At 45.9% G+C, this 27,483-nt stretch overlaps 2 protein-coding genes and 1 pseudogene across 2 annotated transcripts; 2 read left to right on the forward strand and 1 right to left on the reverse strand.

The window, feature by feature from the left end:
• The first annotated feature begins 3,431 nt into the window (after positions 1-3,431).
• LOC147019609 (uncharacterized) lies at positions 3,432-6,971 on the forward strand (annotated as a pseudogene).
• Positions 6,972-8,408: 1,437 nt separating this feature from the next.
• On the forward strand, positions 8,409-18,270 carry TRMT5 (tRNA methyltransferase 5). The gene is made up of 4 exons (XM_085894163.1): positions 8,409-9,386; positions 11,442-11,566; positions 15,989-16,727; positions 17,725-18,270. Exons 1-4 carry the CDS (start codon positions 8,609-8,611, stop codon positions 17,946-17,948), a joined length of 1,866 nt encoding a protein of 621 aa, XP_085750289.1. The 5' UTR covers positions 8,409-8,608; the 3' UTR covers positions 17,949-18,270.
• Positions 18,271-18,802: 532 nt separating this feature from the next.
• On the reverse strand, positions 18,803-25,499 carry OPA3 (outer mitochondrial membrane lipid metabolism regulator OPA3). The gene is made up of 2 exons (XM_085894164.1): positions 25,242-25,499; positions 18,803-21,251 (listed from the first exon to the last, which is right to left on the reverse strand). Exons 1-2 carry the CDS (start codon positions 25,381-25,383, stop codon positions 20,938-20,940), a joined length of 456 nt encoding a protein of 151 aa, XP_085750290.1. The 5' UTR covers positions 25,384-25,499; the 3' UTR covers positions 18,803-20,937.
• Positions 25,500-27,483: the final 1,984 nt, after the last annotated feature.

A 27,483-nucleotide genomic window follows, 5' to 3' on the forward strand; every position in this document is an offset into this window, starting at 1 on the left:
AGAAACCGAGGCAAGAAGATTCTGTTTTTGGCCGAGCCTGTGCCAGTTCACTTTCGGCTTGCATTTTGAGAGGCTCCAACTTCTTGATTCTCTCAAACTCTTCTCTTTCCATTTCTCGCTGCCTTGTGATTTCCCCTCACTTTCTTTCAAGCACAAAGATCTTCATTTCTGCCTCAATTCTTCCTTGTTTATCCGACTCAGCCATTCGAAGAGCTCATTGAGCTTTCACTGCTTCGGCCTGTCAAAACCGGACTGTTGAGCTGGATGAGCTGATTTTGGAGGTAGCACCGACAGATATCCTGTTCATGGTTTATGTCGCACCATTGCTGGACTATTCTGTGATCTTAAGTCCTTCCTAACCTGCTGGTTAAAGCAGGTAGCAGCATTTTTAGGATATAATCGTCAATGCTTTCATTGAAAACTGCCCTTTCCTGGGTCAGCTGGTTGTATTGATGAAAGACATTCACATGGTCTTCACTTTCATCCTCATCTAGTGACATGAAAGTATTGTGTGAGTCTCCGACTTTGTTCCATGACTTATCATCCTGAAAGAAGCATTCTCTTACCACCGCAGCGTTCTCTACCTCATCCAGAAGAGTTTTGATGAACCCACGTGTACGCGAGTAACCCACCAGGAGATCGAGGAAGTGAAAGAATCACTTGGATAAAACAATGTACAGGTGCTTGGTAGTTCATACAAGCGGTGTGGAAATGGTGAGCAACAAAGTGTACAGATACGTCCACAAAGGCCAAACGATTGAAGTGGTACAGAGAGGTATTTTCAGCACAGTGAGACAACCTACCAAGTGTTCATACCCGTAGAATGAGTGAATGCTAAAGGGAAAGCATAAAACAGAGATAAACGGAGGCGTTCAGCACTCCGAAGCAAACCGTTGCATTCCATGGCAGATAGGAATAGAAAATGTTGCCAAAGATGGGAAATGTTGTTGATGTTGCCGAGCCTCAACACTCAGTGCCTTCCAAAAAGTCCACAAGTGTGTCCACTCTCAGAAGAGCCAGAAAACAACATCTGTCCAACCTCACGAATGAACTTTCAAACTTGTCTAGTTGCTCTAAAACCTGGTGGTGCCTTGTTGAGTCCTTCTCTGGTGGATGGTCCACTTCCATCACTTCCCTCTCTTCAAATGGCACCACAGCCGACTCCGCTCAAGACGAGGCCGAACGTCTCAATATCTGTGTTTGCTTCCCAGTTTTGTGTCCCCAACCCCTCACTCTCGGTACCCTCTCTACCCTTTTCGCCCTGTCATTTGCTCCAGGTAATCTTCCATCTGCTTGGAAATCGGCCAACATCCCTGCATGGTATAAAAAGGTGCAAAAACGGATCCGCTCAACGACCGACTTATCAACTACTTTCAATGATCAGCAAGGTCATGGAATCCATCATCGCAGTTGATGTGAAATCTTTCCTTTTCTCCAACAAGCTCATCTCACATCACCAATTTGGTTTCAGAAAAAGGTCACTCCATCTTGGACACGCAGCTTCAACTCACCCAACGATGGATGGAGCCCCTCAATGTCAGATATGAGATCTGGGACTTCTCTCTGGTCATATCTTGTGCTTTTCATACAGTCTGGCATCTTGCCTGACTCTTCAAACGATCTGCCCATGGCATCCATGGGCAACTCCACACATGACTTACTGACTTCCTCCACTCTCATCGCCAATGGGTGGCTCCCAACGGAATCCTTTAATCTCCCTCCTCGTCAAGGCTGTATTCTGGGCCAAGTCGTACTCTTGATCTTCATTAACGATTCCTCTGACTCTGGAAAATCATCTTTATCTATTTGCTTATGACACTTCTCTGCTGTGACATCCCTCTCCTTCAGACGTGCAGACGACAGCGTCTTTCTTCTCTTCGGACCTTGACAATATCACAAGCTGGTAAAACACTTGGAACATGTCTTTCAATCCTGACAAATCTTACACTCTCACTATGTCTCTCCACAAGAACGTCTGGCAACCCTCCCGTATACTTTTCTTTTTCGAAACAATTTTCTTGAGGAAGCTCAGTTATTCAAACTCGGGGGTCTCACTATCAGCCACGAGCCTTCTTGGGCAAACCGTATTTCAAAGTAAGCCTCCAAAGCCAACAGCCGACTGGCCATCCTCCATCGTTCAAAGTCCATCCTTGCCACATCTGAAGTCCTATCCACTGATAAGGCCTTCATCTGCAGCTTGATGGAGTACTGCTCACCCCTCTGGGCTGGCTCCCTTGCCTCACATCTTGCTCAGCTGGACACTGGAAACCATGGCCTTTAGAGTCTAGGGGTCTATAACTTCGCTATTGCAGACAGGTCGGTGGTCTCTCCGTCTTCTACCACCTCCTTTCTGGTCTGATGTTCATGCTTCCCCACCCCCCTGCTCTTTTCGTGCTTTGTTGCACATCAACCCCCACCCCAGGCTTCTAAAGGTCTCAGATGGTCCACCGTAAACCCCCTTGAGGTGAAACCACCTAAATCCAGGATCACCGCTCACCCTCACTCATTTGTTCCTCTGTCTTTTTTCCCTGCTTGTGGAACCAACTTCCACATCCTCTTTAATCTCATTCTTCCCTCCAGGTGTTCAAGACAGCTGTTCACCACCATCTCAGCTCATCCCCAATCCAAAACCCATGATCTCTTGTACCCTCGTTAACCTCACCTTCCAAACTTCTTACCCCCAATGCCCAAGCCCTCCTCCTTCCAAACTTCTTCTTCACAATGGGGTTGGCTTCGCGGTTATGGTGGTGGCTTGGGATCCTAGAGGGTGCAGAGTTCAAGACCTGTGACCATTGAATTAACACCAGGGGGTTGACTCAGCCTGTCATCCTTCTGAGGTCGGTGAAATGAGTACCAGTGTAGTCGCCTAAAGGCTGCACACGAAGGGACGGGGGTATTGATGGATTTATTAATTCTGGTATTGGTGTGGTCAATGATCAATGGGCCGAATGACCTCCTGTGCAAAATTTCCTTGTAATAATCTGCCAACAATAAATTCATGACACAGCTGGTCGTGCGCAGCCGTGCATTCCATTTCACCGGGTTACTCTCCTCATTGTTAGGTCCTCGTGGAGGATCTCCAAGTCTTACTCACGTTGTTGTTCTTGTGGACCTTTTTGTTTCACAGCCCACAGTTTTCATCCAAACTTCCTGAAACTTGGCATATCTAAGTAAAAATACCCTGCGCAGACAGTAACCATCTCAGATTTTGAAAATTCCTCCTAGAAAAAAAAAGTTATGACGTCAAAATATCTCCGCTAATGGAAATCACCTAAAAAATTATCTCCAAACTTGGCAAGATTTTTTAATTCTGTTTGTGGGAATCGAACAGGGCATTAGCAGAGATGAATTACCGCACATATGATACATCACTATTAGAGGATTCTTAATCACTATTAATGATCATGTTCATTCTTATATCTTTCAGACCGTGTTCATTGTTGATGTCTTATTTATGAACACGATCTCCAACCTCACCCGACCAAGGCCACGATGCCTGCTGTGGGATGCCCAATTGCCGGTTGTGACTACACCACTGAAGACCTCGATCCTGCTATCGTGGCCGCACTCATCACTGCCCACGGTGCCATCCACGCCCCTGGACATTCCACCAAGGTTGAAAAAGTCAAAAGGCCCACAATCGTCGCCGCTGGCTCCAGTGAAGAGTGGGCTTACTTCGAGTCACAATGGTCTGAATACGTCGAAGCAACCAAAGTCACTGGCCACGATAAAGTGGTGCAGTTACTAGAGTGCTGTGACGAACCCCTGCGCAAGGATCTAACAAGATCGACAGGTGGTGGCCTTTCAAACAAACCCATAGAGGTGGTAATGGCGGCCATTAAAAAACTTGCTGTTCGTGAAGAGAACACTATGGTGGCCATAGTAACATTGCGTCAAGACCGTGATGAAACGGTGCGCAGCTTTGGGGCCCGCCTACGTGGTCAAGCTGGAATATGCAAATTCCTAATCAAATGTCCTCGTTGTGACCCTGAAGTTAACTACACAGAAGAGATCATGCGTGATGTTCTTACATGAGGAATTGTCGACCCTGAGATCCAGCTTGATCTCCATGGTGACAAGAAACAGGACAAGGTGACAATCAAGACATGACCCTGGAGGACGTCTTCCAATTCATTGAGGCAAAAAGATCTGGCAAACGGTCAACATCTACACTACTGGACACACACTCAGTGGAAGCAGCTGGCAGCACATATCAAAAGGTCAACCAAGTCACCATCAAGGACAGAAACGACCTATGCTCCTACTGTGGCAAAAGGGGACGCTGGAAGAGCGCCCCAGTCCACGTTCGCAAGACAGAATGTGCGGCATACGGTCACAGATGTGGGCATTGCAATCGCGATCATCACATGGAGAGTGTATGTCGCAGTAGGAACAAACCTAAACGCACGAGTGCCTCTTCTAATAACAGTGAAAATGCTGTGTTTGATACCTTATGTACAGTTCATGTATCAGCAGAACGGTCGAACGAAACTCCTAACATATCTGGGCATGAATGTAATGAGTTTGATGACGTTATTAATTCGGGTCGATCACACCGTGAGCGTTCCACCACCCTTGACCACCATGTTTATGACAAACTCTCTATTACATGGATCAGGAAGAGTTCAAAACCTCAACCATTTGTTAATGTGACTGTCAAAATCATGCGCGATGACTACGCAGCCCTTGGCTTTGACCTTTCCACTCGGACCATGACTTGCCATGTCCCCGCGATGGCAGACACAGGATGCCAGAGTTGCCTTGCTGGTATAAAGGTCATCCACCGCCTTGGCTTGTGCAAATCTGACCTCATTCCAGTAACCATGAGAATGCATACTGCCAACAAAGGAGGCATTAATATCCTTGGGGCCACTGTACTCCGCTTGTCGGGCAAAGACAAACGGGGTCAGGCCGTTGAAACTAGGCAAATGACCGATGTCACAGATAGCTCTGACAAGCTCTTCCTCAGCAGAGAAGCCTGTGTCGCCCTTGACATCATCCCGGATAGCTTCCCCAAGATTGGTATAGACCCAACAGTACAGCAGTCGGACGCAACAGCAGTGTTACAGGAAGACCCCACCACAGCGTGCCATTGCCCTCAGCGTCGTCGACCCCCACCACCCCCGACAAAGCTGCCGTTCCCCGCAACTGATGCTAATCGCGTGCATCTACAACAGTATCTCCTTGAATACTACAAGTCAAGCACATTTAACACCTGTGAGCATCAAACATTGCCTCTAATGGATGGCCTGCCCATGAAACTGATGGTGGATCCTAATGCTGAACCAGTGGCACACCACACACCGGTACCAGTCCCACTACACTGGCGGGATGCGGTCAAAACTGGGCTAGACCACGATGTACAGTTGGGTGTACTTGAGCCAGTCCCCATTGTTGAACCCGTCACCTGGTGCCATAGAAAGGTTGTCTGTCCAAAGAAGAATGGCCAACCATGCCGCACTGTTGATTTCCAGGCCCTCAACGCCCATGCAACACGGGAAACACATCACACGCCATCACCCTTTCATCAGGCTAGATCGGTTCCAAACAGTAAGAAGAAGACGGTCTTTGATGCATTGAACGGATACCATAGCGTGCCCATCTGCAGAGAAGACCGACACCTGACCACCTTCATCACACCCTGGGGTAGATACCGCTACAAAACAGCCCCTCAAGGGTAAATTGTGTCTGGCGATGGATATACAAGGCGTTATGACGAGATTGTGTCTGACATCCATAATAAAACCAAATGCGTTGATGACGTCTTGCTATGCTCTGATTCGCTGGCAGACAGTTTCTTCCAGGCTGTTCAGTGGCTTGACACCTGTGGACAGAATGGAATCACCCTTAACCCTGACAAGTTTGTGTTTGGTGAAGATATAGTGGAATTTGCTGGGTTCGAAATAACTCCCAATAGTGTCCGTCCTGGCAGGAAATACCGACGCACAATCCTCGATTTCCCAACACCCAAGGATATCACAGATGTACGCTCTTGGTTTGGACTTGTCAATCAAGTGTCATACGCTTTCAGTATGGCTGAGAAGATGTTGCCGTTCCGGAAACTACTTAAACCCAGTACACCGTTTAAGTGGGATGAGCACCTCCAGGATGCATTTGAAGAGTCGAAAGCTCTCAGGGATGAGGTGTTAGCCGCTCTGCACGCTGCCCATCAAGGGGTCACCTCTATTACTGCAAGAGCAGAGTCCTCCATCTTCTGGCCTGGCATCGCCCCTGCCATGGCGGCCCTTCGTGCTGGGTGCTACCGTTGTAATCGGATTGCGCCCTCCAATCCAAGTGCGCCACCCACTCCCCCGACGCCTCCAGATTATCCATTCCAATGTATGTGTGCCGACTACTTCCACTACAAAGGATGCAACTACTTGGTGGTGGTCGACCGGTATTCCAACTGGCCGATAGTTGAGAGAGCCTCACATGGTGCAGGTGGACTCATCGCTTGCCTAAGACGTACCTTTGTCACATTTGGTATTCCTGATGAATTAGCCACCGATGCTGGTCCTGAATTCACAGCCGTCGCTACGCGTCAATTCCTCAAGGACTGGGGTGTACATCATCGACTCTCCTCAGTAGCTTATCCACATAGCAACTGCCGTGCTGAAGTTGGTGTCAACACTGTGAAGCCTCTTATCATGGACAACACGAGCCCTAATGAAGGCCTTGATACCGATACGTTCCAATGTGCTAAGCTCCAGTATAGAAATACCCCAGAGGCACGAAATTCTCTCCAGCGATGTGCATTTTCGGCCGTCCAATTCGAGACTTCATCCCAATACCGCCTGGCAGATACAAACCTCATAACACTTGGCGTGAGACTCTGGCGGCCTGGGAGGAAGCACTCCGCAACCGCCACACGAGAGACGCTGAGCGCCGGTCTGAACATACCAAGAGACTCTTGCCCCTTGTTGTCGGCGACTGTGTTGGCGTCCAGAATCAGACCGGGCGACACCCCTTAAAATGGGACAAAACCGGCATCATCATCGAGGTTCGCCAGTTTGACCAATATGTGGTGAAAGTTGATGGTTCAGGAAGGGTTACTCTGCGCAATAGGAAATTCCTGCGAAATTACATTCCTGGGTTAACACCGCCACCAAGATTGACGATCGATGGTCATATTGGAGTGCAGAGACCGATGGTTTGGCGGAACATCGTGCACACCACAACCCCGACCAGTCACAAGGGGGCTTACGGCCCATCCATTACTAGTCCAATGCCACCGCAACATCCCACCGTCAACTCTGACGCCACTCCACAGCAGCCACCTGGATTAACAAAGAGAACGACAATCTTATTTAACTATGACGTCATATCCATCTTTATGACGTCATTCCTATTTTTTTGACATTTTTTTGTTTCACAACCCAGAGTTTTCATCGGATCTTCGTGAAACTTGCCATGTATATGCAGAAAGCCCACGCGCAGGCAGTGACCATGTCCGATTTTGGAAATTCTTCCGAGAGAAAAAAAGTTGACGTCATAATATCGCCGCGAATGCAAATCGCCTATACCATTATCTCCGAAACTAGGCAAGTTGTTTGAATCTTGTTTGCGGGAATCAAGCCGGGCATGAGCACAGATAATTTATCGCAAACTTGATACATGACAATGACGTCATATTCGTTTTTATGACGTCATCATTAAGAGGACGAGGATCTTAGCTCATTCGAGCTTGTTTATTGTCGTTTTCAATTTCAGAACAGGAGACATTTATTGCGACATTGTTAAAAAGGAACATAAAACTAATTTCTCGACGGACGTAGTTGGCGCTGCAATGATTTTCGGTGTTGAATCGTATATTCGGCCGTTGTACTTGTCAAAATGAATGCAAAATCCAAATTAAAAAAAATCTATTCTTTTTGGCTTATTCAAAACTGTTCCCGAATTTCAAGAATGCCGACAGATTGATTTTTCCATGCAAAAAGCCGTCGTTTTACCACCAAGAACATGTAGATTGTAAATAAGCTCGTATTTTCGGGAGATATCAAATCTATCATGTCGGGATGATTGCCCAATCGTGATAATCCTTTTTATTTCCCGCTCGTTCGGACCACACAGTCGCGACTTTCTTGCAGTGTGTTGCACAAGATGTTAAAGCTCGGTTGTTGCTCTCCCTTTTTTGTCATTTGATTTAACGGCTTCGTTTGTACGATTATGGAGTACGATACTGAAGTAAATGTTGGAATGCTGGTGCGAATTTGTATCCTGAAAATGACATTCGAATCGGTAATATAAAGCTTTCACCTTCTCGTTGTTTTTTCCGTTCTGTGTCTTTCGTACCGTGAAGGTGGTTGTTCTTCTTTTTCTTTTTCTTCTCCTTCTCCCTTCTCCCTTCTTCCTTCTTCCTTCTTCCTTCTTCCTTCTTCCTTCTTCTTCTTCCTTCTATTCTTCTTCTTCTTCATCCTATTCCTCTTCTTCTTCTAATCCTTCATATTAGTATTCCTCTCATTTTCTCCTCATTATTAGGATTATTTTTCTGTGAACCAAATTCCAGTTCGTGGTTCGTTAGACACACGTGACAGGAAGTATTTTCATCGTGGCGTCCAGAATAGTAACAGGTTGCGTCTTGGCCTTTCGATCTCAGAGACTCATAGTTATGGCGTCAAAAGCGGCGACGCAGGACGTGACCATGACAACCACCATGACCACGACCACGACCACGACCACGACCGACTCTTTTCAGGAGGGTTCGTCAAAAGATCCCAAGGACAATCTTGGTCCCTCGAGCGCGGTGCGGGGCATGACCCAGCTGAACCGCGGTCTTTTCGCGTCGACCGTCTGTGTACCCGCCTTGCGAGTCCCCACAAAATCCGCGTACGAACTCTCCCGTCGTCTTCGGAAAGTCCGACTGAACAAGCGGGACTTGAAATGCGTCATCGATGCTCCGCGGGAGGAGGAAGGGGAAGGGGGGGAGTTAGGGACGACGGGGGAAGGAAGGAGTGCATTGGTTGAGGGGACGTGTCGTGCTGCGATCAAGGTAAAGAAAAAAGACCAGGGAGAAGAAGAGGAAGTGGTTGCGAAGATTCACGGCGATGGTTTTGAAACTGAGGTAAAATGCTTTGAAGGAAAAATGGAGGAAAGTGGAAGTTCGTCGATAAATGAACACAAATTGATCCTCTTGGACCCAAAGCAAGTGACTGTGACGGACGGACTGCAGGCCGGGAAGCTCGGGCACATTTTGGCGCAAACCCGAGACGCAGACCTCAGGTTGGTCTCTCACCGGGTTGACCTCGACTACGTGAACTTCCACGTGGATGAGGTCCTTCGTGCTGTGCTACCCGAGGGTCAGGATGTCCCGTCGGGGTTTAGCCGCATGGGGCACATAGCTCACATGAACCTCCGGGAACACCAGCTGGACTACAAGTACCTCATCGGTGTGTTGGAGTGTCTGTCTGTTCGTGGTTTGTCTGAAACTTCTACACATTTCCTGGTTTCGGGAAACAAGAATGTTCAAACATCGGATAAAATGTGACGAAAACCACGCACACGGACGCACACGCGTACACACACACACACACACACACACACACACACACACACACACACACACACACACACACACACACACACACACACACACACACACACACACCCGTACACACACACCCACCCAAACACACGCACACACACACACAGACACGTACACACACACACACACACGTACAAACACACGTACACACACACGTACACACACACACACACGTACAAACACACGTACAAACACACGTACACACACACGTACACACACACGTACACACACACGTACACACACACACACACACACACACACGTACATGCATACACACGTACACGTACACGTACACGCATACACACATACGTACACGTACACGCATACACACACACACACATACGTACACGCATACACACACGCACACGCATACACACATACGTACACGTACACGCATACACACATACGTACACGTACACGCATACACACATACGTACACGTACACGCATACACACACACGCACACACGTACACGCATACACACGCACACACGTACACACACATGGGGTATTCCATGTCAAGTGTACACACCCTCCCAACACTAATACCTCATTTTCTCCCCATATGTTGGTCATTTATTCACTTTGGTGAAAAAACTCAAAATACCAACTTTTAGACCCATCGGGGCCCATTTTAGCCCCCCCCGCCCGAAATTTGGGTGCCCCCGGCTGCCCCACAATCTTCCAGAGGCCATATCACAGGTTGTAGGTGGTCCGATTTGGCTGATCTTGGTGTCAAAATGCTCGTAAAAGCGAGATCTTTCGAATCGCGTAAAGTAAAATTCTCCGAAACAGTAATTCAAAAAGTTATAGTTTGGGGTGCCCTTTGAATTTGGGCCCCCGCTCCCCAGCCAAACCGATGGTCCCCATTTTTTCGTGTGAGAATACCCCTTCATATACTCCAACACCTCAGCACAAATGAAAATGAGATCCCAATGGGTTCACGCATGGCAAAGATTTATGTTGGGGGACTCGGGTGCTGGACACACAATACGCCACAACACAAAGCACAATATTTGAACACAAGATTTCCAATACACTATATCTATATTGTACATAAATTTTCCACATGCAGGAACTGGAAGTGATACTAGTATGAGTAAGAGTTTTTCATAGCATATTATAGTCAAGATTTTTTGCCAACCAATGTTTTATTTGACAGTATGTATTGTGGCGTATTGTGTGTCCAGCACCCGAGTCCCCCAACATAAATCTTTGCCATGTGTGAACCTATTGGGATCCCATTTCCATTTATGCTGAGGTGTTGGAATATATGAAGGGGTATTCTCACACAAAAAAATCGTGACCATCGGTTTGGCTCGGGAGCGGGGACCCAAGGTCAAAGGGTGCCCCAAACTATAACTTTTTGAATTTGTTTCGGAGTTATTTTACCTCACGTGATTCGAAAGATCTCGCTTTTACGAGCATTTTGATACCAAGATCAGCCAAATCGGACCACCTACACCCTGTGATATGGCCTCTGGAAGATTGTGGGGCAGCCGGGGGCACCCAACTTTGGGGGGCCCCTAAAATGGGCCCACAGGTCTAAAAGTTGGTATTTTGAGTTTTTTCACCCAAGCGAATAAATGACCAACATATGGGGAGAAAATGAGGTATTAGTGTCGGGAGGGTGTGTACACTTGACATGGAATGCCCCACATGCACACACGCACACGCACACGCACACGCACACGCACACGCACACGCACACGCACACACACACACACACACAATCTCCCTGTCACATTACCCCCTCTTCCCTGTTTTATGAACGTGATGTTGACACAGCACAGGCCTGATGGGCCAAAGGGCCTCCTGTATCCAAGTTCCATTATTGTTTCTATTCTTGCCCTGTCCCCACTCTTTGCCTGTTTAATATATGTCCTTCTCTCTTTGTAACAGGTCAGGTTATCATTGATAAAAATCATGGAATTAGGACCGTGGTAAACAAGACGCATACCATAAACAATACCTTCCGGAATTTCTCGATGGAGGTGATTGCTGGTGAGGACGATACTGTTACGACGGTAAGAGCTGCAGCCTCGAGAGATTATGAAGATGTTTGTATCTTTTCACGGGCGTTGCTAGGCAGGATCTGCACGTTCTGACGAACCCTCATCCCGGTGAACCAATCTGATGTACCATAATCTGTGATACAGAGTGTTGGTTTTGCTGAAGCAGTTTCTCGCCTGGGGGTCATGCTGGGTGGTTTGTCATTGCTCTACCGTCAGTAGTTAGGGCAGGAATTTGTCATTTGTTTGTGGTGCCAGCGATAGCTCACCTACTCTTCGCGAAGGACATAGTGGGATATTTAACGTCCATCAACGAATGCTGGCAGATGGAGTCATGGGGTGCACATTTAATGTCCATCGGAGGGATGGCACATGTTGATGAATCACCCCAACCCTGCCTGTAAAACTAACCCGAATCCTAACAGCCAGGTCAAAATTTGAACCCAGGCTAGACAGCTTAGAGGCGAGTGTGCATCCCTCTCTAGGCCATATGCCCGTAATATCAAACCAGCACTTCGTCGCCTTAGAATCGGAATGTTGTCTGGTAATTGAACCTTTGTTCGTTAGAACCTTTTGATTCGAAGGCGACATCTCGTTTATTTTATTTTTTTATAATTCACAATGATTCCCTGAACCTATTACAATGACTCCCGTTCGATGTTTACATGAGCAATTTCTCTGTTTTTCTCCATAATATATATTTATTTATCCTAGTTATGACGCACAATAAACCCTCAAATATTAAATTCCTGGAAAATACTGCGATAGTTAAAACCGCAATCATGGAAACCAAGGGCCAAGGGGAAAAGGGGGGTTTGGTTCCTGGACTTCGAGGAAATAGAGAGGATGGTCGGCGGCAGACAGAAAATAAACACATCACAATTGAAATAAACACGTAAATATCTATTAAAAAAACATGTTAACGTTGAAATAAACAGGTAAATACAATAAATGCATGATAATCCGTCGACAACTTTTTGAGATATCGTGCTACATATCGTTTTTGGCCCTATCTCTCAATGGTGAAGAATCATTTAAAAATTTTTAGAAGTCAGATCCGGATCTGTATCTTCACCAAAATCTAATCAGTTTGTCCTTGTCACACACCCAACTTGTCCACAAAATTTCATCCGAATGGGTCCACAACTTTTTTGAGATATCCTGTACACAAACAAACAAACAGACAAGCCGGTAGGCGGACATGGGTAGTCGACCACCCAATAGAACCTGACGCGATGGGCCCGTTCGATGGGGAATGACCTGAGGATTAAGCACAAGAAAATTCATGATTCTAGCTTGAAGGGTTAATGCTGCAGATTGTTTTTTCGTTAAAATACCCCCACATTTAGAGGTTTTTTGGCCGTTGCTAGGCAACGGAGGGGTCCATAGCAACGGTTCTTTCTCACACATAACTCGGACATACCATGAACCTACCATACCAGTTTCATTTATATCTGACTCATAGTCTCTGAGATATAACGAACTTCGTTTTTTTATTGTTTTTGACCAGGGTTCATTCAAAGTCTATCTTCTCCGACAGTTTTCATAGGATCCGGCTGGAAATTTTTGACAATATGGCTGAATTTACTGCCACAGTCGGTCATGGCCCGATTTTTGATTTTCGAAAAAATTAATTTTTTATGATTTTCAAAAAATTTCAAAGTCCCGTTGCTAGGCAACCAAAGGGGCGTTAGCAACCAGTACCGACACGGCACAACGAGGTCATAAACTGGTCCTACCACCCAAATTTCATCAAAATCGAACAACTGCAAAGGGGTCAAAAACCCCCGACAAACACACACGGACAGACCAATACCACGACCAACAAATAAGGGTAGATCATAGATCAAATTAATCGAAAAAAAAAAATTCGAATTTTTGTTTTTTTCCACTCGATTGACTACCCAATAAAGGGGTGAAAATATAACCTCATTCACCTTCGGTGGTGGAGGTAATAAACCAAAACACGACTTTTACCTTTTGAATTTATACCAAAACAGCAAGGTGGGTGAGGGTAAACATTTTTATGTACTCTTTCGTACTGTACTCTGCCGTCAATGGAAAACACAAGACTTAGCTCGGAGATGATGACGATGCTGCTAAAGGGGGAAGGGGGAGGTTATAAAGATGTCGATGCAGAACTTGTGATGGCTGTTCGATCATCGGGAGCGCGACAAAATCCACTGCTGCATTTCCACATACAAGAATGGTAAAACGATCCTTAGCCACCTTGATCCAGAGCAGATCTTCCCTGCTTGGACAGGAAGGTATGAGATGGCATCATCTTCCAAAAGAATCCCGTTTCTTTGAAATTAAAAACCTGCTCCGGCATCAATCCCTTCACCTCGATTAGTTCCCTGAGCCATGGTTGAACTGGAGCCTTGGTAAATCTACAATGGTTTCTCCCGTACACCTGTCCACTCAAAGGCATTTTTCTCTGTTTGGTCCTCGATCCAAACAAGAAGCGCTTTTTCCATCCCTTCAATATGATGATCCTGCGACTGGAATGAGATGTTTGCGCTTTGCAGAGCAGGACACTTGAACAGATATTTGACTCTCATTCACTGCACGGTCGATTCATTGATCCAGTAATTGCGGCCCAAAGATGCCGCACTTTCACTTCTTGCCAACATATTTAACAATTCAATTATTTTCACATAATTTCATAACCATTCTTTGCGTTTTGGCACGATTAATTTTCTCCATTGTTTTCGGTTTGTGCACCGTCATTAACTGTTGTGTGTCAACTAGATCTTTGTAAATCTAGTATTACAGGATCTTCGTATGTTATTTCCTGTTCGATGACGATTCATTATTAAAGTTAGCTTCATTCCCTTATGCTGGTCTGATGACAACAATTAACGGTGCACAAGAAGCAAGAAAAGGCTCGTAATGGGAGGTAATCGTACATACGGATGAAACAATGACTCATCTTAGCTCAAAGACTGAGATTGGCCGAAATGAAATCCCCTATTAACGAAATTAGAACACAATAGGTTGCCCTCGATTGGTCAAAACCCGCGATATTGGAACCCACGATATTTGAGGGTCGAGTGCAGTGTTTCTCAACCGGGGTTCCCCGGAACCCTAGGGTTCTGCAAGAGGTCGCTAGGGGTTCCGCGAGAAACAGTAATAAATAGGCTAATGTATTTTTGAGTAGTTTTTGTTTGATTTAATATTCGTAATTTTGCGATACACGTACGGCATATTGTTGGAAACTCCTTGGTTATTATAATAGAGGCTTCAACCTCTTATATTATTTTCGATTATAACAACCATAGGGAATGTATTTACTGATGTCTATATGGCGCCAGTGCAGTGTGAAACCGCCCTCACTGGTTAGTGGACGTCCTGGACGCGGCGGATTCGTGTATCATTGAGTGACTGACTCAAGTACGGGACGCATGCACGGTGTCCATCTATCTTCTCTGTGCTTCCTAGCGCGAAGTCTCTGTCTCTGTCTCTGTCTCTGTCTCTGTCTCTGTCTCTGTCTCTGTCTCTGTCTCTGTCTCTGTCTCTCTCTCTCTCTCTCTCTCTGTCTCTGTCTCTGTCTCTGTCTCTGTCTCTGTCTCTGTCTCTGTCTCTCTCTCTCTCTCTCTGTGTTCTAATGTTTACCTTGATTGCTTCAGCTTTATTTGTTTAAGTTTTGTTGATCAAGTTGCATGAGGTGTGTTTTTTAATTGTCAAACAGACTCGGGGTTGACAAACACTTTCAAAAATGACGTTTTCAAACAAACAAACAAAAAATTTTTTTTTGTGTGAATTAAAACCTCGGTGTGAGGTCTCATAAACGAGCAGTATGTTTTTTTTTCATTGCCAATGAATTTGACAAAAAGGGGGTCATTTTTTCCTTAAACAGGTATCTGAAAAAAATATTATATTTACCACGTGAACTACGATAAAAATATTAATAATGGTATATAAGAATTTTTATGCAGGGGTTCCTGAGACATGAAAACTATTTCAAGGGTTCCACAAGGGTAAAAAGGTTGAGAAACGCTGGTCTAGTGTATCACTTCCAAAAGGTTGTGGATGCATGTGAAACAAAATTACCAAGATGTATCAACATGGCACTCTTAGATAAACAACGGTTGAAACTTAACCACAGATACTCCTTTTTTTTCTTCTTTTTTACACTCATATTTTGCCATTAAATGGAAGAGGAAGTAGTTGCAAGTTAATTTTTCTCACCTGCTTTTCAATACAGCATCATGTACAGCCTTCTCCCTCCCACCTCTTCCCACATTTCCCAACCCTCCCTTTTCTTTCAATCCCTCTGCCCTTCCTTTTGTTTTCTCAATTTTTCTTTTCTGGATTCAAACCCTGATCTCCCACCCTGTCTTCGTGTGTATTGAATAAATATGTGGCCCCCTTATGAGGGCTTCAGCTCTGAAATCATCTCTTTAATCTTGCTTTTTGTGGCCTTGTGGAACACAGGTGAAAGAAAATGGAATCTCTTTTGAATTTGACTTCGCTGCGGTTTACTGGAACACTCGCTTGTGCACAGAGCGGCAACGTCTTCTTTCCCGCTTTTGTTTTGGTGATACCATTTACGATATATTTGCTGGAATTGGACCTTTTTCTATCCCGGCTGCTCGTGCCGGCTGCCGCGTCCTCGCAAATGATCTCAATCCAGAAGCTTACCGTTGGCTGCAAAACAATGCGCGCCGTTACCGCCTACGTGCGGACAGCCTTCGTGCCTTCAAGTCCTTCAATATGGATGCTGCCGAGTTTATATGTGGTCCTCTGCGGCAAGATTTGATTGAAATTATCAAAGCAGAGGAGGAGAAAGAAAAGCTGGAGGACTTTGTGGAGGACAAGAAGTGTGTGACGTGTCATGTAATTATGAATCTGCCTGGATCAGCTATTGACTACTTGCCGTGTTTTCGAGGACTTTTATATCAGCCTGGCTTCTCAAAACTCGGAGCAGAAGATGTGAGAGCTGTCAAGGCATGTCAAGAAGCAGAAAATGTACTCATCACTGTGCATTGCTATGCCTTTTCAAAGGCAGAGGATGTGATTAAAGATGTTCGAATGCAGGTTGGCCAGGCCCTAGGCCTGGGAGAGACGTGGTGTGGGGGAGAGGTGCGAATCGTGAGAAATGTTGCTCCAGGAAAGGAAATGGTCTGCATTAGCCTACTGCTTCCCCGGGAGCTCCTGTTGGAGCAGAAAAGCTGTGAGTATTGCTGGTGGGAATATATCTTTTTTAACAGGATCTTAGGCTGTTAGTGCAGCTGCATACAGACAAATACATGAGACACATCCCAGGACTGTTAGATGAGACAAACACAGCCACTGAGTTTGTAGGAAGTGCCATCACTTCTCACAAACACAGCCACTGAGTTTGTAGGAAGTGCCATCACTTCTCACAAACACAGCCACTGAGTTTGTAGGAAGTGCCATCACTTCCCGGTGCACTCTGGTTACCAGTGACGTCACAACAATGGCTCCGGCCTTTCTCACTGCACTCCGCATGGCATTTCCGAAGGAGGAATTTCCTCCGACCGATGGATGCCAACCTCTGGGGATTATCCATGCTCTTATAGTTTTTTTTTTATGCTGAACATCAAGCAAGGAAACAGCACGTACCATTTTTAAATTATTTGGTATGACTCGGATGGGGTTTGAGCCACCGACATCCCAGACTCTGAGCATACGCTTTAATCATTGATAAGATGTAGACCTGCGCCAAACTCTCAAATTTTCATGCTGTTGCACTCTGCTGTTGGAGATGGTCGTACAAGTTGGCTCGACTCAGCTTTCTGCAAGGGTGTGCCGTGCTGTTTGGTGCAGATTCAAATTTTCATGAAATAATCTGGAATTTTTTTAGCTGTAATTGGGCAAATATTGGTGATTAGTCAATCCCTGTGCCATCCATTGGAAAGACATTAAGCCAGAGGACCCATCTGCAAGCATTGGTGGAGGTTAAAGATCACGCGGTGTCTTTCACGGAGAGGCGGCGAGTTGATGAGCGTCCAAAAGATAAAGTGCGACTCCCTAAATGAATTCCAAATTCCAGTCACTTTCAGTCGAGTATCGTGTGACAGAGTGGTGATCTATCCAGGATTGGTTCCATCTTTGAAACGCTTCTTGACTTTTCTAATAATCTTTCACAAATTATCATAATTATTGTTCAAAACACTCATCTGTTTTGTCTTATTTCTGCACTACAGGGGTTGTGGAAAATCGGAAGACCCCAGAAAAGGAGCGAACAAACATTGAAGGATTTGGGGAAGCAGTGATGGAAAAAGAAGAAATTGATGAACTGAAGTTGGCAACTAAGGAAGAGGTGAAAAGAGAACAGACAGAGGGTAAAGGGCAGAGCATGAATGAACCATGTTCAAAGAGGGCACGACTTGAATGTGAACCTCTTGAAGGAAATGGATTCGATAAGTAATGAAATGTAGATTTGAGAGTTGAACACCTGTCTCAAATCAACATTGGAAACGTTTGCGTTACAGTAACACTGCCAAGGCTCCTGTTTTCGGTGGTCCGAGGTACCGCGATGAGTCGACCGTGTTTTTTGTTGGACTTTAGTTTTATTTTTTTATGGACTCATGGTTCCTCATTTTGACAAGGTGTTGTCGTTGAGCTCGATTTGTACATATTCTCTTGTTCAAATGCAAGTTAATTGATTGATTCTCCAGGTATGAGAGATTAATTTTTATTGTGGTGACACGATAGACTGCCCTTTTTATAAAAACGGTTATTGCGACAAATCTACGAGTCGAGAATCTGTTCCTATTTGACGACCGTGCTGCCGTGAAAGCGAAGCTAGAAATCCTCTGGATTTGCTTTATCGTGCTAACTCGAGGACGGTCTTCATCAGGTTTCCGGCCAAACATCAAAGATTTTCCACGTGGCTTCACCGTTTTCACGCCAACCTTGAAACGCGTCGTATTTCTCCTGTTGTCAGACATCCGTTTGTGAATGCAGTGCGAGTAGGATTGTGGTTTGACTTTGAAAGAGGCGTTAAAGTGCTGGTATAGATCTCCACAGACCACCATGACAGCATGCGTACATTCGGTGTAGAGTTTTGAGTTTTATGGAATGGTCGCTAATTTGGGGAATTTATGAATTTTATATTTTTTGAATATTACTCTCTGTAGCTTTGTTTTCTCACCTCACACAAAAAAGGAACAGTGTTGCACCCCTTAGCTCTGTTCGGTTGGGAATGAACCCTGGGTACAAGTGCTGTTATGTGGTTTGTTGGCTTAAAGGAAATGCTTCAACACCAGCGACATGGACAGATTTACAAAAAAAACAAATCCCCAAACTTTCCTTTATTCTTGGGAGATTTAACAGCACAAGAAATGACCGATTCAGTTCAGGATGCTTTTCCTGCAAACATTCATATTCCCAATAAGGTAAATATAAAAACCCAAATTGCAATTCCTCAAGTAAAGCTGCTTTCACAGAAGAGGCACGGATTGCATACGTGTTCACGGTTGACATGTACTATATATGTTCATTCTACAGGAATGTGTATTATAACGCGTGATTAGCCCAGATAAATATTGATCACAGTGTGGAACACTTGATACAATCCAAACAAACAAACAAGGGACATGGAGGCCAGGGGATTAGGAGAGAAAGAATGGTCCACACCACCTTCGTGGCTGGAGAGGGGAGATTTGAAGGTGGCTGTCCTGCGGGTTGTGCCATCGAGCGGTACAGACATTGACAAATCCGAGCAATCCGTAGCACGGTATTGACTGTGTGTCGCACCTGGGCGGAAGATCTCGTCGCCCATCTGAAGCAATCATGGGAACTTGTGACAGACTCGATCGCAGGTAGTCGACCAAAAATTGCACTCGCACGAGAATGCAGGAAGTGCAGCCCATACTCAAAACCCATAGCTCAAGTTCTCCCCCTTTTTATACCAAGCCCTTTCTGCAATCCCATCTCGAGGTTTGCCACGGCTAAAAAGGTGGCAGGCTTCTTGGGGTCTGAGGAGCTTCACCACCGTTGGCGACTTCAGTTCTCTGATCAAAATCTTGGTTTCAATCTTCAGAGAGCATTTGGCTCCGTGCAACCCAAGCAGCTGACCAACAAAAAGGTGAGCTTCACTTAAAGAGAACGTTTTGGTTTCAGTTTGAAAAATGGTTTCAAAAATGTCTTCACCATCATCGACACCTCACCTTGTAATAAGGAAACCCGCATTATGTCATCGCGAGATCAGCACATTTCGATTGTTCCACACGTTTTGTAAGTACATTCTGTGCAGCACCGGCACATGTTTTGCATTTAACGTGACAAGAACAAACCACCTGGTTGTTTAATGAAAATTTATAAGAAACCTATCCAACATGAGATTGCAATATTTCATTGTAACAACTGAGGCTTATTTTTTTAACCACATTTGTATCAGCATAAGTGATGACCTACAGCAGCCAACATGAGCGATTTGCATCAAGTTTACAAATTCTTCATCTTCTTCCATACGCAGCACGTGGTTATGGATAACATCATTTGTTCTGCAGCTTATAGCTGCATCATTGTTGGGATTGTGGTTGCGTCGCCCCCTCGAGGTTAGGGCAGGAATTTGGAGTTTGTTCATGATGCTGGCAACAGCTCTCCTCTTCGTGAAGGACACAGTAGGATCTTTACCGTCCACCAACTAATGCTGGCAAACTGAATACCCAGCTTATCGTCCTTCGAGGGACGGCACACGTGCATTGTTGAATCGCCCTGTCTATGAAACACGGGGATGACAGTTTATAGCCGGGTCGGGATTCAAACCAAGGCAAGACTGCTCAGAGGCGAGTGTGCGTACCTCGAGGCCCTCAATCATGTCAGCCCACGTTTATAAATTTGTTAAAACTACCTTTGATAATGGAACTCTGAGGCTATTCTACAGCCTGCAATGCAGTCCTTGGCATTGCTTGAAACTCGGTGAACTCGTGTAAATGCATGTCCAGATACAAAACAGCTGTGAACAATATAGACGGTAGCTATTGGTCTCAGCTGCCTTGATGGGTGAAAACACGGTCAGGATAGAGTTTACAGGTATAAAGATATCATGTCCGTCTGTATCTCAAGTGTAATATAGCTAAGTTAACTCTCGTAAAGACAATTAAATAAAGTTTCCTAAAACCAAGAAATATGACAATCAACTACAACCATACTGTTCCCAGAGCATTGATTTTGAAGCAAATACATTGGACAGTTTGCTATTTCCCTCCCAGCAGGTTTGGAATTTGAACCTGCAACCAACAGATTAAAATGCAGGTTCAGCGAGTTGAGGACTGAAAAATACAACACTCCCCGTTACAAAAATTTCAATCATTTTTTCCTTTTTATAACCGACTGCAGTTTAGTTGCTCAACCTGAAAGGCACCAACAGGAAACTATCGTCACAGATTGTACATGCTCGTTCTAGAACGCTACGACTGAGCATAGATGTGGCGGGTTGAACTCCTCATACGAGCTTCCAGCTCATCGACGGCCAGCGTCAGGTTTCGTAGTTGTGTCTCCATGGCTTCCATCCGTGCCTCTTTTTCCTGTTCTTTCCTCTGGCTGTTGGCCGACTGTCGAGAATACTCGAACCAGATGCACGCACCGCCTCCGATGAAGATGACAAACTCTCCGACGAGTTCCGCCCCGAGCTCGACGGCGGCAGCCTCGTTTAGGGGATTGACTGGCGACGCATTCAGTCCCATCATTCGCATCTTGGCCTTCATCTCAAACAGGTGATACACTGCAGGGAAAAAAAAACAAACAACGATGTGTCTGAGCAGGGGCGTCGAGTTCAAAGCATTCCGAGTGGTGTCTTAACGTGACTCCTCTTTGAACATTTATCTGCTGCAATAATGAAGAGTTCGTATGTACACTCTATTATCACGGATACGCCGTCTACCAAAGGGCCCTCACTCTCGTATTACATCAAGGACAGTAATGCAGTGCTGTTTAAACTCCGTCGCAATAAGACACGTTTATCAAGCGCATGCTCCTTTGCATTGTGGGAATAATCCATGCCCATGTTCATTTCAAGTGTGAGTCTGTTTACTTTGTATTGTAGTTATTTCATGTCAATGCGACGCTCACAAGTCGTACAAAGTAGTGTTTGCTCGGAATGTTTTGCAGCTACCTGTTTCAGCAGTGTGTACAATAACATGATTCGAGGTGAGCTACAAATGGTTTTAAGCCTCACAGGATGGTGTCCAGGTAATGCGTATACCTTTGACCTGTTGAGTCTGGGTTTGATTCCCCACCCGACTATAAACTGTCGGACTGGTGCTTGGTGGTGGTCGTATGGCAGTTTAACTGCCGGGGTAGCTATCATTTCTTGAAGCGTGACTGTCGCTGATGCAGTGCCCCTCTACCAGTACACACACTGGAACTGGTACTCATTTCGCCGACCTCGGAAGGATGACAGGCAGAGTCAACCCCACCTGGTATTAATTCAACAGCGAAGGGGGATTTGAACTCAGGACCCGAGGATCCCAAGCCGCCACCCTAACCACTGCGCCAACACCAGGCTGGACTGGTGCTTCATAATCAGGGTGTTGAATCACAAAGTGCGTCGTCGCTCCGATGGACGATAAGCCGGGTGTCGTCTCCAGTTGAATTAGCTGGCGGACATTGAGGACCCCACGGTTTCTTTCAAAAGGAGCGACTCATCACCTGCACCTTGAAGAAATTACAAATTACTACTCGAGTTAACTCCAACGGACTGGGAGGATAGCCGAGAGGTACGCACACTCGACTTGAGCCTGGGTTTGAATCCCGACCCAGGTATAAACTGTCATCCCAGTGCGATCGGTCCCTCGGATGGGAATTAAACCGGGCCTCCTGTCCATCGACATGAGTTGGTGGACGTTCAAGATACCACGGCGTCCTTCGTGAAGAGGAGGTGAGCCATCACCGGCATCTAAAAAAAACAAATTACAAATTTCTGCTCAAGCTGCTGCTGGGAAGGCAATGGCAAACTACCCAATATCCCCCCTTTCTCAGGAAGCGGCTTCGGCGTCATCTTCAGTCTGCGACAGAGTATGGTACAGGAGGAGGAAGAAGGAGGATGAGGAAGAAGAGGAGGAGGAGAAGGAGGAATAATACAGCTGATAATCTCTCATATCATAAGAATTGTGCAAATTATGACTAAAGCATGAAATTTCTACCAGTGTTAGTTCATGCCATAAGCCTCATTTTCAGATTGGGAGGGAAGGCAGATTTGACCTCTGAGGACCGTGAGAGTTCAATGATCTCAAAGTATGAAAATATTGATGTTTGGCGTCATTGGTTAGTGGTAAACATGTTTATGATGTACAAACCATGCATTTGTGTTCCAATAGAAGTGTCTACATATTCCACACAGTGTTGGTAGTTATTTACAGATGTCTAGCTTTGACCGACCGGTCCTTGACACGAGAGACATCATGGACACCCCAGTGGCAGAAACTGAGGAAGATAGAGTCCCTTGGTGAGGAGCAGTACACAAAGTTTGTTGAAGAAAGACTGGAACTATGCACGAAGCCAGTTACAGAAACACTGCACAAGAACAAGTTGCCACTCTTCAGTCGGCCACAGACCAAGACGCAGTCAAAGCAGCAGATCCAACTCGTTGCAGTGAAGAGTGACTGTAGTCTCTTCTCGAGGCTGTAAATTGCCTGCCAATCACGTGATGGGGATCTGGACCAGTTCTTCTGTAACGAGAACCAGGCAGCCCCACCAGCATTATCAACAGGAGGAAAACTGCGCCTTGGAGTCAGCAGATCTACTACACTGCCTGAAATCAGACCAACCCGAAACCACAAGCACACTTGGGGTTGATGCCACAATCCTTGGCGGAGCAGCTATTGTTCAAATGCTCAATCCTGTAATGGCAAAGACCTTTGAAGAGTATGTGAACACAGTCTTTGCACCTTACATCTCCACTCAACTCGAAAAGGTCAACAGACTCGACCTCATCTGGGATGTATATCTACCTGACAGCCTGAAAGGCACGACTAGACAGAAGAGGGGCAAGGGCATCAGGAAGAGAGTGGCTCCCTCTACCGTCATGCTTAAGAACTGGAAGGACTTCCTTCGTGTGGATCAAAACAAGACTGAACTCTTTGGTTTCCTGTCACGAGAGGCCATTCGTCTTCCAATTGCAGATGGCAAGGAAATGTATGCAACATGTAGAACTGAGGTCCTGTGCTCTCCTGCAAGTCCGACTTGACGAGCCTCGCCCCATGTTCACACAAGGAGGCGGACACTCGCCTGCTTCTACATGTGGCAGATGCTGTGCAGAAGGGGATCAGGAAGGTGGCCACACGCGCTGTGGATACTGATGTTGTGGTACTGGCTGTGGCTTCATTCAACATCAATCCTGACGAGCTGTGGATAGCTCTTGGTGCTGGATCCAGCTTCCGGTACATAGCTGTTCAACTGGCTGCTGCCATGAACCGAAGACAATGTGCTACTCTCCCCATCTTCCATGCCCTCACAGGGTGTGACACTGTGTCTTCTTTCGCTGGCAGAGGGAAGAAGACTGCCTGGGAGATTTGGAAAGTGTTCCCACAGGTGACTGATGCCTTTGAAGAACTCCTACACATGCCAAGTGATGTCAGTGAGAAGTCAATGTCACTGTTGGAGCGCTTCATTGTGCTGATGTATGACCGCACCAGTGACACCATGGAAGTGAACGATGCGAGGAAACAGCTCTTCGCACACAAGTCTAGGGCTCTAGAAAACATTCCCCCAACGCAGGCAGCACTCCAGCAGCACATCAAGCGTGCATCTCTCCAGGGCAACTGATGGAACCAAACTCTGGTCCTGAATCCAGAGTTACCCATCCCATCTGACTGGGGCTGGACAAAGGAGGCCTCTGGGTGGCAGCCTCTTTGGACGACACTGCCAGAGGCATCAAAATCTTGCCACGAACTGATCCACTGCGGCTGCGAGAAGGGATGTACCGGCCGCTGCAAGTGCACCAAGGCTGCACTCAAGTGCACCGCATTATGTGCATGTTCGGGAGACTGTTAGGTGCAATCAGACACCTTTATATTTATGCGTCTATATGGATAATGTGTGTGTATTACATGTTCCGGTATGTACTATACATGTGTCTGAGGTAACTGACCTCACTGTACTTTGAGCTTATAGACTATGTTCAGTGCACATTGAAAATTAAGGTTGCACAGATGATCTTACAACACGATTTCATGCAAGCTGTTCTGGACACCACAATAACCTAAATGTGTATTTCAATAAATTTGTTTTCTGAGGTCACTGACCTCATTTAAAGCACTTGCTCAGTCATGGTTGCATCCTGTTGATTATGTATTAAGGCTCTCCAGAAGATAAAGGGGCCAACACATGGCAACATACCTTTTTAATGATTCCCAAAACAGACAAACTCCACCAGAATCGTGAAAAAAATGACAATTTCAATGAAATTGAGGTCATTGACCTCTCACTATCCTCAGAGGTCAAATCTGACTTACCTCCCGATCTGAAAATGAAGCTTATGATATGTATTAACACTGGTAAAAATTTCATGCTTTAGTCATAATTTGCACAATTGTTATGATTATCTGCTGCACGAGAAGAAGAACGCGCAACAAAAATCAGAACGAAGGATCGTGTATGCTCTACGATGCAGCGCCCCCTCCCGTCAGAGCACCAGAACAGCCGATTTCTCTGGGAATTTCTGTGCCTCCTCATGCGTGACCCTCCTTATCAAGCAATATCCATGCGAACTCACGCTGCGCTGGCCAGATGCACGCGATCGACTTAAAGAGCTCGCTCTTCCTCGCCACCGCCTTGATATTCGCAGCCAGGGGTTTATTCAGGTGCCTGATTCCCAGCACAATGAGCTTGGCAGCGGGAAATGCTCCCACCACCATGTTCCGCTTTCCTTGTAACCCAACGGCTTAATCCAAACCGAAACAAACTACGAAGACGTTCAAGTCGTTCAACTTCCGTCTTCCTTTAAACTTTCCAACTTCCGGCACCTACGTCACTCATCCCTCCACTGTGATTGGTCAATTGGTTTACTTCAGCTTTCTGAGCGACAAAGACGACACTTCCCTTCATTGAAGTTTGTCATGGGAAAGTATGCTTACCAAATAGATCTGATAAAGAATTGAAATCAAACATCGCTTTATCAACATTAAACGATTTAATAAACTGCCAAAGAAATTATGTCCTCGGCGGATGACGTAACTCACGTATCCTCGAATCTATATAGGCCACGGGGAGGGGTTCACAAAGTTTGTATTTATAATACGTACTGGAAACAAATGACTTCCGGCGTTTTCACGGAAAGATTATAAATTACACAAATCGGGAGCGGCATGTCGGAAACCACTCCGACGTGCTGATGGAAAGAGGAATTCTGGCTCCATGACGATGAACTTGCATGGATTTCATTCTCGAAATCGATGACGAAACAGAAAGTCTCTTTATTTACTTTTCTTGGCAAGATGAACATTCAGATATTGGGAGGGGAGGGTATCGAGGGATACCAAGTGAGACGTTTGGACGTCATGAGGACTGGTTATGATCGATATCCTGTGTAGTGGTTATGATCGATATCCTGTGTTGTGGTAATGATCGATATCCTGTGTAGTGGTTATGATCGATATCCTGTGTACTAGGGATAATCGATATCCTGTGTAGTGGTTATGATCGATATCCTGTGTAGTGGTTATGATCGATATCCTGTGTTGTGGTTATGATCGTTATCCTGTGTACTGGGGATAATCGATATCCTGTGTAGTGGTAATGATTGATATCCTGGGTCGTGGGGATGATCGATATCCTGGGTCGTGGGGATGATCGATATCCTGGGTCGTGGGGATGATCGATATCCTGGGTCGTGGGGATGATCGATATCCTGGGTCGTGGGTATGATCGATATCCTGGGTCGTGGGTATGATCGATATCCTGGGTCGTGGGTATGATCGATATCCTGGGTCGTGGGTATGATCGATATCCTGGGTCGTGGGTATGATCGATATCCTGGGTCGGGGGTATGATCGATATCCTGGGTAGGGGGTATGATCGATATCCTGGGTAGTGGGTATGATCGATATCCTGGGTAGTGGGTATGATCGATATCCTGGGTAGTGGGTATGATCGATATCCTGGGTCGTGGGTATGATCGACGTCCTCGTAAGTGGGTATGATCGACGTCCTCGGAAGTGGGTATGATCGATATCCTGGGTCGTGGGTATGATCGACGTCCTCGGAAGTGGGTATGATCGACGTCCTCGGAAGTGGGTATGATCGACGTCCTCGGAAGTGGGTATGATCGACGTCCTCGGAAGTGGGTATGATCGACGTCCTCGGAAGTGGGTATGATCGACGTCCTCGGAAGTGGGTATGATCGACGTCCTCGGAAGTGGGTATGATCGACATCCTCGGTAGTGGGTATTGTCGACATCCTTGGTCGTGGGTATAATTGATATCCTGGGTAGTGGGTAGTCAGTATGATATCCTGGGTCGTGGGTATGATTGACATTCTGGGTCGTGGGTCTGATCAATATCTTGGGTCGTGGTTCTGTTCAATTTCCTCGTAAGTGGGTATGATCGATATCTTGGGTAGTGGGTATGAACGATATCCTGGGTAGTGGGTATGATTGATATCCTGGGTAGTGGGTATGAACGATATCCTGGGTAGTGGGTCAAATCGATATTCTGGGGAGTAGGTATGATTGATATCCTGGGTCGTGGTTTTGATCGATATCCTGGGTAGTGGGTATAATTGATATCCTTGGTCGTGGGTATGATTGATATCCTGGGTAGTGGTTATGATTGTATCCTGGGTCGTGGGTATGATCAATGATCAGCATATTCATCATACCCAAGACACAGGATATCGATCGGACCCACGAGCCAGGATATTGATCACACCCACTACCCAGGATATCGATCATACACACTACCCAGGATACCCACTACCCAGATCATACACACTACCCAGTTGGTATGATTGATATCCT

This window comes from Eptatretus burgeri, chromosome 9, assembly GCF_056783735.1.
Source record: "Eptatretus burgeri isolate ZD-2024b chromosome 9, Ebu_testis_v1, whole genome shotgun sequence".
Taxonomy (NCBI): domain Eukaryota; kingdom Metazoa; phylum Chordata; class Myxini; order Myxiniformes; family Myxinidae; genus Eptatretus; species Eptatretus burgeri.